The sequence below is a fragment of the Equus quagga genome, chromosome 18 (assembly GCF_021613505.1).
Source record: "Equus quagga isolate Etosha38 chromosome 18, UCLA_HA_Equagga_1.0, whole genome shotgun sequence".
Lineage (NCBI taxonomy): Eukaryota > Metazoa > Chordata > Mammalia > Perissodactyla > Equidae > Equus > Equus quagga.
The window spans coordinates 27158253-27171151 of NC_060284.1; the positions used below are offsets into that span (position 1 = coordinate 27158253).

The 12899-nt window shown below is 57.4% G+C and overlaps 1 protein-coding gene across 5 annotated transcripts; it reads right to left on the bottom strand.

The window, feature by feature from the left end:
• Positions 1-1005: 1005 nt before the first annotated feature.
• On the bottom strand, positions 1006-11741 carry GFI1 (growth factor independent 1 transcriptional repressor). 5 transcript variants are annotated; one of them, XM_046645143.1, is made up of 8 exons: positions 11671-11741; positions 9021-9231; positions 8523-8705; positions 6225-6700; positions 5845-6126; positions 4822-4987; positions 2233-2407; positions 1006-1765 (listed from the first exon to the last, which is right to left on the bottom strand). In XM_046645143.1, the coding sequence occupies exons 2-8, from the start codon at positions 9133-9135 to the stop codon at positions 1699-1701; spliced, it is 1464 nt and encodes a 487-aa protein (XP_046501099.1). In that variant the 5' UTR covers positions 9136-9231; positions 11671-11741; the 3' UTR covers positions 1006-1698. The 5 variants fall into 5 exon arrangements, with proteins under 5 accessions (XP_046501099.1, XP_046501100.1, XP_046501101.1 ...); XM_046645144.1 differs by lacking the exon at positions 11671-11741 and adding an exon at positions 9377-9452; XM_046645145.1 differs by lacking the exon at positions 11671-11741 and having other exon boundaries at positions 5989-6126; positions 9021-9461.
• Positions 11742-12899: the final 1158 nt, after the last annotated feature.

The following is a 12899-nucleotide window of genomic DNA, read 5'->3' on the forward strand; positions in this document are numbered from 1 at the left end:
TTCCCTTTGTGCTGTAGAAAGCAGAGCCAGCCAGGATGACACAGGAGTTTATTTTTTCTGCTTATTCACTTACCACCTCGGCAAATATTTATCGATCTCCTACTGTGTGCCAGGCACTGTTCTGGGAGCTGAAGAATCAGCAGTGACCAAATAAACTATGCTCCACAGGACACTGTGCTTGCTCGCTCCTGTATCCTCAGCACCTAGAATAGTGCCAGGCACATACTAGGTGCTCAACCAATTTGTGAAATTGATTTGAATGGAAATGGACAATCTGCTATGGTCACCATGGGCCACGCATACCCTGGCTGGGAGATATTAGAAAGAGCACAGGTAATTGGGATTTGGGTCAGGGCTTTATTCTGGTTTCATTTTCTTAAAGAACTGATCTGTGCAAGAAATTCCCACAGGTGGGACAGAGCCAGAAATAACCCAGATCCCAATTTTCCTGCCCCTCATGCATCTTCAGATTTGTAATTTTCCTTAGGCGAGGCAGCTAACCAGCCTCAGACACTTTCTTTCCCCTGCAGTCTCCACAGAATCAAAGTAGTCAGGGCTGGACTGGGATCTACATTTCATGGTCAAGGAAACCAGCATCAAGGAGGTCAAAGCACTGGCCCACGTCACATGGTGTGTTGGTGATAGACTCAACCTCCAGACATAAGGCTTGCGATTGCTTCGTTCACCTGGGAGCCTTCTGGCCTGTAAAAAACAAACCCTGAAACTCCCAGAAGAGCGAGCCTAGGTACACGTGGGTCCATCAGGGACTCTAGGAGGTGGGCGCTGAGTTCTGTACACCTGGTTTCTCTCTTAAGAAAGAAGGCTCTCTGAGGTGTGGAAGAAAAGAAAAAAGCACATACAACGAGAGCAATCGGGTTTCACCCTGGATGTTGGCCTGTCTGCTGTACATTTGCTCTCCTCTGTAGTTTCCTTCAGCGCCAACGGCCCCTACGGACAAAAACAAAGGTCTTTCCCAAATTCCCTGCCTAAATGAAAAGCAGTATGCAAGAGTCTTAATACTTTATTAACTTAAGACATCACTCTAATAAATATATATTAACAAACATAATGCACTCCAAAAGGTCTAAAAACGTTTACGAACCTCGAAGTAAAAATACCATCTTTTTTCCTCTATGGTACACATGGAGGGTCAAAGAGTTGAAGACGGAGCCTTCACTCCCACACGCCTACTAGCTTAGACATCTTTAACATTTCAGCTTAATAAAAAACTGAACATACACATAAATCTTTGCAGTCTCTGTTTAGCTATTTTCTGTTTATGCTTGATAAAATCCAAACGGATCAGTAGGGAGCTTCAACATTCTGTTTTGTCTTCTCAGAATTCCTTTGGAGGAAAAGAACAGAACCAGCCACTTGGAGGGATTACTGTTAGCTTTTGAAGGATGGGGGCTGAGACTTTAACTTCTGGCTCCCCGGTACCTAGTGTGGCGCCTGGTACCATGGTAACCGGTGGTCAACAAACACTTGCAGAGTGAATGGATGACATCTTGTCCAAAGGCTCTGTGCTTCTTCCTCCTCTGATGAAGCCTTCACAGGCCTCCTGGAGGGACGACCTCTAATCTCCTCTCATCACCAAGTCCACTTTTCTTCTGTTCCTTCTTGGGGCAGGCTCAACAGTGTGTCTTGTAATTTCAAAAGGATGAAACTCCTTCCCAAAATCAGTTTCTGAACCAGTCTTCAAGTGGGAGAAACAATTCCTCCAAGATTTACAGGCAGCACCCAGTAGAAAAGGGTCAACAGACTCCTCAGAAGGAAAAAAAAAATAAAAATAACACTCATTCTTCATTCCAGATAAAAACATCTGCATGTGTCTACCTTGTGATTCCTCCTCTCCAGACAAGTATCTGGGGTAGGTCAGGAGGAGGAGGGAAGAAACCTGAAGGACCTTGCTGTCTGTGAAGCAGGGCCGAGAATGGGAAGGACTGTGGGGCCCAAGATTTGATCTGATCCCCTCTTGACTTCCAGTCTTCAGGTGTAGAGGAGCCGATTCCATGTGTCCAAAGCCCAGCGAGTCATTTGGTTCCCACTCCAGGCTGAACTTTGAAAAGGTAACTTATCCCCTCTGGAAGTAAGGTGAAGGGGGGCCACCCAGGTGGGATCTGCAGACTGGACTGGGGGACCTGAGAAGTCCAGAAATAGGTGGCAGCAAATGGGGAGGCTGCCCTCCGTAGTGTTGTGTAGCTGCTGCTTGCGGCCATTCAGGGCACTCACTTGAGCCCATGTTGCGTCTCCCGGTGCCGCCTGAGGTCCACCTTCCTCTGGAAGCCCTTCCCACACAGGTCACAGCCGAAAGGCTTGAAGCCTGTGTGTTTGCGGCTGTGGGTGATGAGGTTGGAGCTCTGGCTGAATGCCTTGCCGCACACCTGGCACTTGTGGGGCTTCTCACCTGCAGAGATGGAAGGGGGGAGGGGAGGAAGAATGAGTCTATCATAAAGCTAGAGGGGACTCACTGTGACCCACATGCTCTTGGCAGCAGCTGGCTGCACCACAGTCTAAGGCCTTCAAGCAACTTGGAGGGTGACGTGTTGCAACACAAGTCCTGGGAAGCCATGGGTGCACCAGGTGAAAGGGAGACTTTCTGAGGGGGGGTTCCCAGTCAAAGGCCTCAAACCGTTTCCTGCTAAACGGAAACAGAGCAAAGGCCACGTGCCCTCCCCAGACTTGCAGCTGAATCCACCCTGGGAGGACTCCCCTGACTTAGAAGCAGAGAGCTCCCACAGCAGATGTTCAACACGAGAGAGGGGGGGGGGGGTGGTGGGGGTGGTGGCGGCTGTCCTTCAAACCATGTGACAGTTCTAATTCAGCGGAAGTTTTCAAATCTGAGTTTCCAAGTGGGTGTTGGTTTGTATGGACCAGTGAGTCTATACTCTTTCTTGCTCTTGAAGGACAACAGAATGTATCTGAAGCGTGGACATTTCTCAAAGTCTTATTTTAAAAATTCCATATTTTGGCCACAAAGTATTTCTTAAGGTAGCTGATCTTTTTCGATCTTGATTTTACTTTATGAGGTCAATCACAGGATTCTTTATATACCAGCAACTCTTCACCACAGATTAGTTAATAACAGACAGAAAAGGTTTTCCCTTTTCCCCCAATTCATGTGCTGTTGAACATCTGGGCAAACAGCATGAATTTCCAAATTCATGCTCAGCATGAATATATGCTCATGACGATATATGACTATATGCTTAGCATGGCATATAGTCAGGGCTTGGCCTTGGGAAAAATGCAAAATAGATGAAGTTTGTTTTTGAGGAAACTTCTGTCCCTCTTGCTATACACCTTTCTGTCTTCCTGCTTCAGATTTCCTTGATAAAGAACCACCATCAAAACTTATCCTATCCCTTTAGGGTCAAACAAATCTGAGAAACGAATTCTAGCTATAAAGTAAATGCTGATAAGGGCTTAATGTTTCTTTCAGTCAAGATCCTAGTTGCATTTTCATAAGCATCTTGGATACCTTTACTCAACAGGAATGAGTTATATGGAAATTTCACGCAAGGGGACATGATTAAAGTAGGCTATTTTTCTGAGTTTCCTGATAGGGGGCCTCCATACTGCTCAAGCATATTCTAAATATCAATGGTGGATGTTTGGAACACACTGCAATTTGTTTTAAATCGGTACTCATATTCTGAAATAAAACAATCAGAATTCTGGGTCCCGTGTAAATATCTTGTTGACTATTAAAGAGCTCCTGGCATTAAAACTGCCACCCACATACTATCAAAATGTTAGAGAAAGAGTCCAAGATTGGAAGTCAGGGCATTCCAGGGCCCCACGATTTACTCTCAGTCTGACTTTTGGTAAATCGTTCCATCTCTCTGAGTCTCAGGATGGCAAAAGCAGCTCCTTCCACTTTATGGGGTGGCAGTAAGAATCAAATGAAGTGATAGATCTGAAAGCACTTTATAAGTTTTAAAGCAACATAATAGGTAAAGAATTATCATCATGGCATGAACTTGCTTTTATTTTGAAAAGGGCAATAAGCAAAGAGAAGCCTTCTATATCTACCAACCTCCAAGACTCTGAAAATAGAATACAATACACAGCGGTCAAGAGCATAGGCATTTGAGGTCAGACAGACCTGAATTTAAGTCCCAGCCCTGCCACTTGCTAGCAATGTAACCCTGGGCAGGTTACTTAACCCTTCCATGCCTCACTTTCCTCATCTCCAAAATGGGGAAAAGGAATAGTCGCTCCCTCCCAGAGTTGTTGAGAGCATAAAACGAGGTAATGCATTTAAAAAGTGCTTATCAGAGAGCTTAGTGATATTTACCATTGTTTTTTCCTCCTCAATCAAAATAAGCTCTCGGACTTCTAAAAATGCAGCCAAGAGGCCACACATAAGTCCTTCCCCCAAAAGGCTGGGTGGGAGCCCTAAAAAAGTCTTCCATCGCCACGCAAACATTTAGAGCAAGGCTCTGAGAGGACCCTGGAGCTTCATACTTCACCCAGAGCAGGCAGCAGTTGGAGCAGCTGCTGAACTAGAGGAAAACATTGTTTGCAAGGATAGAGAACCTGCAGCTGACCTGCTGAGTGGTTCTTCAGACAGGACCTCAAATCAAAGCCCCTCTGTGGAGAAGCTTGTATGTAAATGAACCTAAAAGAATCTGCCTCCTTGTTTTCTTCAACACACTGCAGTGACTAACTCTATCTGGAAGGCCTCATCCACCACTCATTCTGCGGCCAGAATATCACAGAGAAGGGGACCTATACTGACCTCAGGAGGAAGAACAATGCCCCTGGCCCCGCACCCCTCACAGGGTGTTTCCTACAAGCCAAGGGCCTTCAGCTCACCAGTGTGGATGAAGGTGTGTTTCTTCATGTCCGACTTCTGGTGGAACCTCTTGCCACAGTACTGACAAGGGTAGGGCCGGGTGTCTGAGTGGATGAGCAGATGTGTGGACAGCGTTGATGACCTCTTGAAGCTCTTGCCACAGATCTTACAGTCAAAGCTCCGTTCCTGCGGAGAGGAAGATGTGGCATTCCTAGTGCAATCATCTAGGCTGCCATTCTCCTCACCACTAACCAGACCCTAAAATCCCCAAAGCCAGGGATCTCCTTTCGGGGGCCCCCTTCCACATAGCCTGCCCCATTATCCTCTCTCTACCCAATTATTATCAAACTCCACCCTCCCCACACTATCCTCTTCCCCTTTAACACTTTTTCTACCCAAACACTTTTCACCCACATCCCTCCACACCCCATGGCAAAACCTATCCCCACCCTGCTTTTTTTGACACCCATTTACAAACACTTCTCCAACCCCCTCAACAGCAGGCTTAGACCTCAATCACTCCAGATGTCACCTCCCTCCAGCCAGTGTGGTGTTGAGGGAGACAGGAGAATACTGTTTGTAGTAAATAAATCTCCGTAAGTAAGCATTCTCCTGTCATAGTTGTGTACCATTTGCTTGTCCTCCCTCAGTCTGTCAGCTAAACTGTAATTGTGGAGACGTCCTCTTAGGGACCTGGTGTGTTAGAGGATTCTCACATGCCCGGCGCCTGGAAGTTGGGCAACAAATATTTATAAACGAATGAATGAAAGAAGAGCTGCTCGATGTTCTAAATGAGCTGAGATCCCTCCTTTTCAGTCGGGAGGGGTCAGTGTGGATTAAGTGGCAGCCATTTAGTGAGAAGAAGCGAGGCAAAGAAACAAAACTAATAAATCTGATAGATCAGCTGCAAGAGTACATACAAACCCTCCTCAAACCCAAAGTCAACGATCGGGAGCACACTGTGGAGACTCACAATGACGCGACGGCAAGCTCTAGGGCTGCCTCTAGGCCTGAGCCGACCACCACCACCTCTCCCTACACACCTGGGCAAAAGGACGTGGCGGAGGAGACTGGGGGCAGTCCCGGGAAGTCCAAGGAGAAGGCTGCCAGGCAGAGAGCGGCTGGGGCCGCACAGAGAACGCGAAGACCTGACGAGGGCGGCGCGCGGCCGTGCGCCCGGCGCTTACCTGCGAGTGCACGGCTTTGTGCTGCTCCAGGCTCACCGCGTGCCCGAAGGTCTTGCCGCAGATCTCGCACGCAAAGGGTCTCGTGCCGCTGTGGGACCTGCGCACGTGCACCTCGAGCCCATGCGGCGTGGAGAACACCTGCGGCGGATGAGGCCGGGGAGAAGGCCGCTGAGAGGGGCCCAGGGGCGCGGGCGTCGGCTGGGCGCGGGGCGGGGGCGCAGGCGCGGGAGCCTCACCTTGCTGCACTTGATGCACTTGTAGGAGCCGCCGCCCAGAAGCAGGCGGGTGCACAGCAGCTCCGACTCCACCTTGACGCCGGCGCCCTTGTCCGCGTGCAGCCCGTGGCCGCGCTCGGGGTACAGCCCGCCCGCCGCCGCCGTAGGCCGCTCGTACAGCCCTGCCGCCGCGGGCCCGAAGTCGCCGTAGAGCCCCAGGCCCGCGCCACCGGCAGCGCTGCCTCCCCCAGGCGCCCCGGAGCCCGCGCCGCCCGCAGGCCGCTCCGGGCCGTACAGCGCCGCGGGGTGGCCCGGCTCCGGGGCGCGCTCGCAGAAGAGGCCCAGGCCGGCGCCGCGCTCCAGGGCCGCGCACGGCCGGTAGTTCTGCACCAGGTGCCGCAGATCAGAACCCGCCAGGCCGCTCCACGGGTACGGCTTGAACGGCAGGCGGAAGGGCTGAGCTTCGTCCAGCGACGGGCACACCGACTTCTCCGAGGCTGTGGAGGCACAAGCCGGTCAGGCTTAAGACGGCGGGGCGGGGGCCGCCTGGCAGGGTCTGCAGTCGGACCCCCCAGGCCCCCAGCGCTCGTGGGGCGCTCCCTGCTCCAGGCGCCGCGCTAGATGCCAGGGATGCCCCCAGGATAAAACGTGGGCCTGGTCCCTGGGGCCTCGAGGACCACTGGAGGCGGCAAGGCAGCGAACAGATTAAAATGACATCGAGTGAGGAGTTAGGTAAATTCTGTGCCAGGGCAGCAGAAGCGCACGACGTTAAAGGGTCTTTTCTGGCTGGACCAGCGCACTGGCGGTGCCATGGAGAAAGGAGCGCCACGCTGTCTGCGCTTAAAAAACCCTCTGGGCTGAGCTGAGCTGTGCGGGAGGAGAAGGCGGCGACCTTTCCGGCCCGGGACAGCGCACATGGGCAGAGGGCCCAGCGCCTAGCACCGGCGTCCTCCCGGCTCCAGGTCCCCACTCCGTCCTTTTGCTTTCCTGGGATCGATAAGGAGGGAGGCAGAGGACAATTAAAATATGGCCTGGCCTACCCGAGACGCTGTGTGATAAAAACCGGGAAAGCGTTAACATTCCTCAAAATTATTAAGTACCCAGTACAGGTAGAAAACGGGCAGCAGAAAGGGGACTTCGGGCTTGAATTGCCTGCCACATTCTCCCCATTCCCCTTCCTGTCATAGTTTAACGGAAAAAGAAAAATCTGAATTTCTTAGAGGATAATTTACGGTTAAAGTTTAGCCACCACCTGCAAGGGGAATGGCTTTCCGAATTCATGGCCTTCTGCACCCCGACCCTCGTGAATTTTGCTAAAACCAGATACCCAACATACACTTTCTCTAAGTGCACACAGATTCACAAATCTGTTCACACACAGCGCGGACTCCAGACTAGGTGCCTCAGGGAGAGGCGTCGCAGAGGGTCCGGCGGCGCCCAGTCCTTGCGGGGCGGTGTCCTGCACAGCCAAGAAGAACCCTTGGGTCCCGGCTCCCCGACACACTCGCAGGAGCTGTGGCTTTAGCCAAGTCAATGCGCTGAGGGTGGGAGGGGCGTGCGGGTATCTTTTAAAACTAGTAATTGCAATCTGGAAATAACCGGCCCTTGGCGGAAGCCGGCTGGTCTGCGCTCTCCTTCCCCCGGCCCGAACCCGAGACTCTCCCCTACCCAACGCGCAATCGCTCAGTTTGAGCGATACTGATTGCTGTCTGGAAATGAAACCAGAAGGCTGGTCCCCAAGGCTGGGCCAACGGGGCAGAACGAAAAATGAAATAGGCTCCCACTCCGCGCCAGCGAAGACCTAGCGGGGGGCCGAGATTTTCGTCCCAGCCCAGCCCCTCCCGCCGGCGCCCAGCTCTGCCATGCCCAGCCCGCGGGAGCCAGCGTGACTTTCAAAGGCAACCACTCTTCCCTCTCAGACTGCCCAGGTCTCCGTTTGTTTAAGATACGGGGGTCTGGATTCTGGGATCCCAGCTCTTCTTAAACAATCATCTCTGGTCAGCAAAACGAAATGTCGCCGTTGCTGCCGGTTAAGACGACTCATTTTTTCTCTCTCACCCACCGGCTCCGCGCGAACGAATGTTAGGGACGAACAGCCGCCGCCTCGGATCCAGGCGGCAGACCCCTCGAGCAGGCCGTCCCAGTCCCGGAGAAGCCGGAAGCCTCCCCACTGGGTCCCTCGCCCCACGAACAAGCTCCCTCCTCCCGGAAAGACTCTCCTCCATCTATTTAGCCTTTCTGTGCCCAAAGCTGCTCAACTTCATTCCTCACTGCGGGGTCCCTGTCGCCTGGGCCCCAGAGCTCCCAACGGGTCCCTACCTGGAGACACAGAGGGCGATGGGGGCCTCCAGAAGTCCTCAAACTCAGAGCTCGGATCGCAGACGCTGTCCTCACAGCTGCCGGGGGACGCGGAGGCTCTGTCTGGGGCCTCGGTCAGCTGCGCCTCGGGGGACAAACGGCCCCGGGGCTCCGCCTTCGCCCCGCCTGCGCTCGAGGTGCTGTCTGCGGGGAGGAGGCAGGACGGGGGCTCAGGCCAGGCCTGGCTGGGCCCGATGGTTCTGAAGTGGCTCCCCCAGACCGTGGCATCCGGGCGACCTCCTCTCTCCCCAGACCTGTCCGGGAACCCTCCCTCCCGGGAGGGAGCAGGAAGGCCGTGGCACCTAGGTGGCAAGCCTGGAACAACTCGGACGGTAGGAAATAAAAAAGGGCAGTAAAGGGAGCGTCGGGGCCGCCCTTCTCGGTTCCTGGGGGATGGTGTGGCGGGGCGCAGAGTCTATGGACCCAGGAGAAGCCCCGCCCGGCCCGCGCGCCCCGCACCTGCTCCGCCAGGCGCCAGTGCACTGTCCAGACGGAGGGAATAGTCGGGTTCGGGGGAGCGCGGCTGGTGGTAACTGTGAGCCTTCTTGCTCTTGACAAGGAACGAACGCGGCATGGTGGTCGGGCGCGCTCCCCACTCTGCTCCAAGGGTCCCAACACTGTCAGCCCACTGTCACCCGGAGTTCTTGCTCAGCCCCAGCCAGGCGGAGACCTGCGAGAGGAGAACCGGATGGAGACGCGGGTCAGCACGCTCCGGGGCCCAGGAGTGGGCCCCCGGGCGGAGAGAGAGCTCTGGCCGGGGAGGAGCGAGGAAAACCCGCGGGAGGAGGGGCTTGGCCCCGCTGCGCCGCGCTCACCAGGTGGCACTCGGACAGGTGGCGCGAGCCCGCCGCTGCCGCCACAGCTCCGCGGGAAAACCTGTCCCGGGCCCCGGGCTCAGGCCTCTTCCTTTTGCCCTGCCCACGCCCCTCGGCCCCTCCCCTTCCCTAGCAAAACGCGGTCTGGCAATCAAACCCTCCAGAGAACCGAAGTCCCCAACCGGCCAGTTACCCCAACTCGACCACTCACGGCCTGCCGGCTCTGCTTTGGGCTGGGGAGAAGGGCGGAGACGCGCAGATCGACTTAGGGCGGGGGATGTGTCGGTGGTCGAGGACCGGGGAGGGGCAAAGAGCCAAGCCTTCCCAGAGCCGGCGACAGACTGGCGTGAAAGGGGGGCAGGGGCGGGGCGCACTAGGTAGGCTAAGGGGTGGGGTCGGGGGGACAGCGGCAGAAGGACTAGGAGCATTAGAGGCCGGAGAAAGAAGGCAGGAGGGTAGAGGGACAGGAAGGTGAGGGGAAGGAGGTGGCAGAGGACCGACCCTGGTCCCGGGAGGAACTCGCATCCGGCTCATTTTGCTCGCCCCTGATACTTGCCCCACGCGGGGAAAAAGTTGGCCCGGAGACGCGGTTGCGGCGGGAGCAGGCAGAGTCTGGGGTGAGAGACCCCAGACCGTGGAGACCTAACCTCGGAAAGCAAGGCCCAGGAAAAAGCACTTCCGTTCTGCTCACCAAAAACTTCGTCCTGGGGAAGCCGAGCCCGATCCGCGCGCTGGCTGGGAAACGCGCGGTTTATCGGAGTCCGAGGAGAACCAACAATTTAGCGGACGCGGGAGAGGACAGGCTGCTCTGGCAGGCCCCAGAGAACCGGGTCCCGGCGCAAACCTGGGAGGGACCTAGCTGCCCGCTACGCCGTTCTCATTAACCCCCAATCAGTTCACCTAATCCCGGGGTCGAAACCTGAGCCCAGCAGGGAGGCGGGGCAGCGGCTACTGCTCTGCTCGGGGTTCGCTCCGGGGGCGGGACCAGGTGGGCTCGGAGGTCTGGGGAAAACGAATCTGCCTTCGTCCCGGAGTGAGGGCGATCGGGGCCAGGTCTACAGTCCGGCTGCAGGCGCTTCGGGCACTGCAGCGCTCCGCGGTCTGCGCTAGTTCAGAAACAAGGGGTCTGGGACGCCTGGCCCGGGCAGGACCCCTCGTCTTAGGCAGCCAGACTAGGAGCCGCGGGGCTCCCAGGGCAGGATGCAGGACCTGGTCTAAGTCTGCGCGTTGGTGCTTCGGGCTCAAAACGAGTTCTCGGGGACTCGTTCCCTGGAAGGCATTCCAGGCCCCCAGTGTGTCCTCTTCCCCGGGAGAGGAGTGGGGACAGGCCTGGGAGAAAAAACGGCTGGGGCATTTAGCGGATACCCTAGCGACGTTTCCCCGCGTCCTATGTGCCAGAAGGCCCCTTGTCGTGAGGGTGCTGCCCGCCCCTAGGGTCCGGGCTTCAGGAGGCTTCGGGGTGCTGGGCGCCCCTAGGGCGCAGTTCTGCCGCTTCAGTTTTCCGTGCGCCCCGGCGTGAGCTGCCCCTTCGGCCGTATAATTAGACACCACAAACGCAAAAACCAATTCCTTAAACCACCATGAAACTCAGAGGAAAGAGAAGACGGGGTGGAACGGTCCCGAGGGCCGTGCCGCGGCTTGGTCTGCGTTGGCGCAGAGTGGGCGGTGTGGGGGTCCGGGGGCAGCTGTCCGCGCCGGCGCTGAGGCTGCGCCGGCCGGGACCGCGCGGGATGAGGCGGGCGCGGAGGCGGCTGCCCGACCCTGGCCACGGCCCCACGCTTCCCTCGCATCCTGGCTGGCTCTGCCGGTTCCTGCGAGGGCGGAGTGGGTCGGGGGGTGGTAGGGCCGAGGGCTGAGTGCGTGGGAAGGCGACCTCGCGCAGCAGCTGGCGGCTGAGGGGCGGGGCGGACCCCTCAGCGCACGCGGGCCCGCTGGGCCTCTCGCCACGGTCGGGGCCCGGGAAGGCGGGAGCTAGAGGCGCGGAGAGGGCAGCCTCCGGAGCCCCGCCGCTGCCACCTTCCCACCAGATGTTTCCTTCCCGGGGGGATCCTGCTCCCCTGCAGAACCACTGAACGGCCTGGCGCGCGTCCCCTGCGCCGGATCCCGAGCCCCGCCGTGCGGGTCGCGCCGGGACCCAGCGGGTAGAGCTCTCGCTCGGGGCGCCGGCCCAGCGGGCGGCAGCAGGTGGGAACCCGGCAGCGCCCTCTGGTCGCCCCCGCAGTGCCGGTGCCCCGCCAGTTCCCGCGGCCGCCCCCGCCAGGGAAGGAGGCGCAGAACAGGCGCAGCGGACCTACCTGCGGGGTCAGGGCGCGGGCACAGCGCTCCGAGAGTTTTCAAACTGAGCTGCTTTCGGGAGAGACCGCGCTGTCTCTCTCTCTCTCTTTTTTTAATCTCCTTCCGAGCTCAGCCCCCAAAACCACAAGCTTCACTTCCTGAGCGTTAAGGAGTAGCTCGCGTAGCCCTCTCAGGCCTGCCCCCCAACCCCCGGCGGGCGGCGGGGCGCGCTCCTCCTTTGCGCAAGGGGCTAGGAGGCGGACAGGGTGCCCGGCCTTTCCCGCCGCCCTCCCCGGCGGCCTTCTCGTTTTTTTTCTCTATGGGACGGCGGGGGATGGGGAGACCCGGAGGGCCCAGACACCCAGGCACTAGAAATGACTCGAAAGAAAATGAACTATTCTTGGCTCCTGGGAGACTTCCGTAGCGAGAAGAAGTCACAGATTCAGGACACAGATTGACTGGAGAGCCCGGGGGTGGCAGCGCCCAGCTCCGAGGGGGCCTCCCGGCCCATCTGGCCCGGGACCCCCCCCCCCCCAACCCCGCCGCCTGCTTGGGCCGCGCCGCCCCCGGGTCGGGGCCGTGAATCACCGGCCCGCGGTGCCGCCGGCCTGGAGCCCAGCGAGTGGCCGCGGCGTCCGCAGAGCGAAACCTGCCCCGCGGCCCCGAAATAGCTTGTTGTGGAAACACTTCGGGATAAATACGCCCAACGAGGCTGAAAATACCTTGACACCCAATCCGAGAGGTTTGCTCATTTCCCTTCGGATTTAGGTAATGGTTAAATTTGGAAGAGGTGGGCGAGCGCCGAGCCCCCGGCAGAGAGGGCGCTGGCGGCGCGTCCCGCGGGCGCCCGGCGTGGCCGGCAGGCGCGCCCCCCCCCAGGCGGCGCTCGCCGCGCGGGCCCGGGTCTGCAGAGCCCGCGGCTAATTTCCGGTGGTCGGAGCTGCAAAATTAAAGAGCGCGCGGGCGGGAGCGCGCGGGGGCCGCGAAGGCGGCTGCTCGGCGGACCCCGCCCTGCCAGGGCGAGCCAAGGCGAGCGGCGCCTCGGGAGCGGGCTCCGCCACCGCCTGCAGTCCTCCCGGGGCACCCGGTCCCGGGGGGAGCGGTAAAGCGCCGTAAAAGCACCACCCTGATGAGTACTGAAAAGTAACTCTTCGCTAGGATTGTGTGTTCCACGAGGGTAGGCGCTGGATCTACAGCATTATGTTTCCGGTGGACTCTTAAATGTCTGTGGACTGAGTAAATGAATAAA

Bases quoted from the DNA above. Each gene is read 5' to 3' on its own strand.
- GFI1 (XM_046645143.1), bottom strand. From the start codon at position 9,135: ATGCCGCGTTCGTTCCTTGTCAAGAGCAAGAAGGCTCACAGTTACCAC. The intron at 4,988-5,844 runs GTGTGTAGGGAG...TCCTCTCCGCAG, and splicing joins CGCCACGTCCTTTTGCCCAG to GAACGGAGCTTTGACTGTAA. The intron at 2,408-4,821 runs GTGAGCTGAAGG...CCATCTCTGCAG, and splicing joins ACACACCTTCATCCACACTG to GTGAGAAGCCCCACAAGTGC.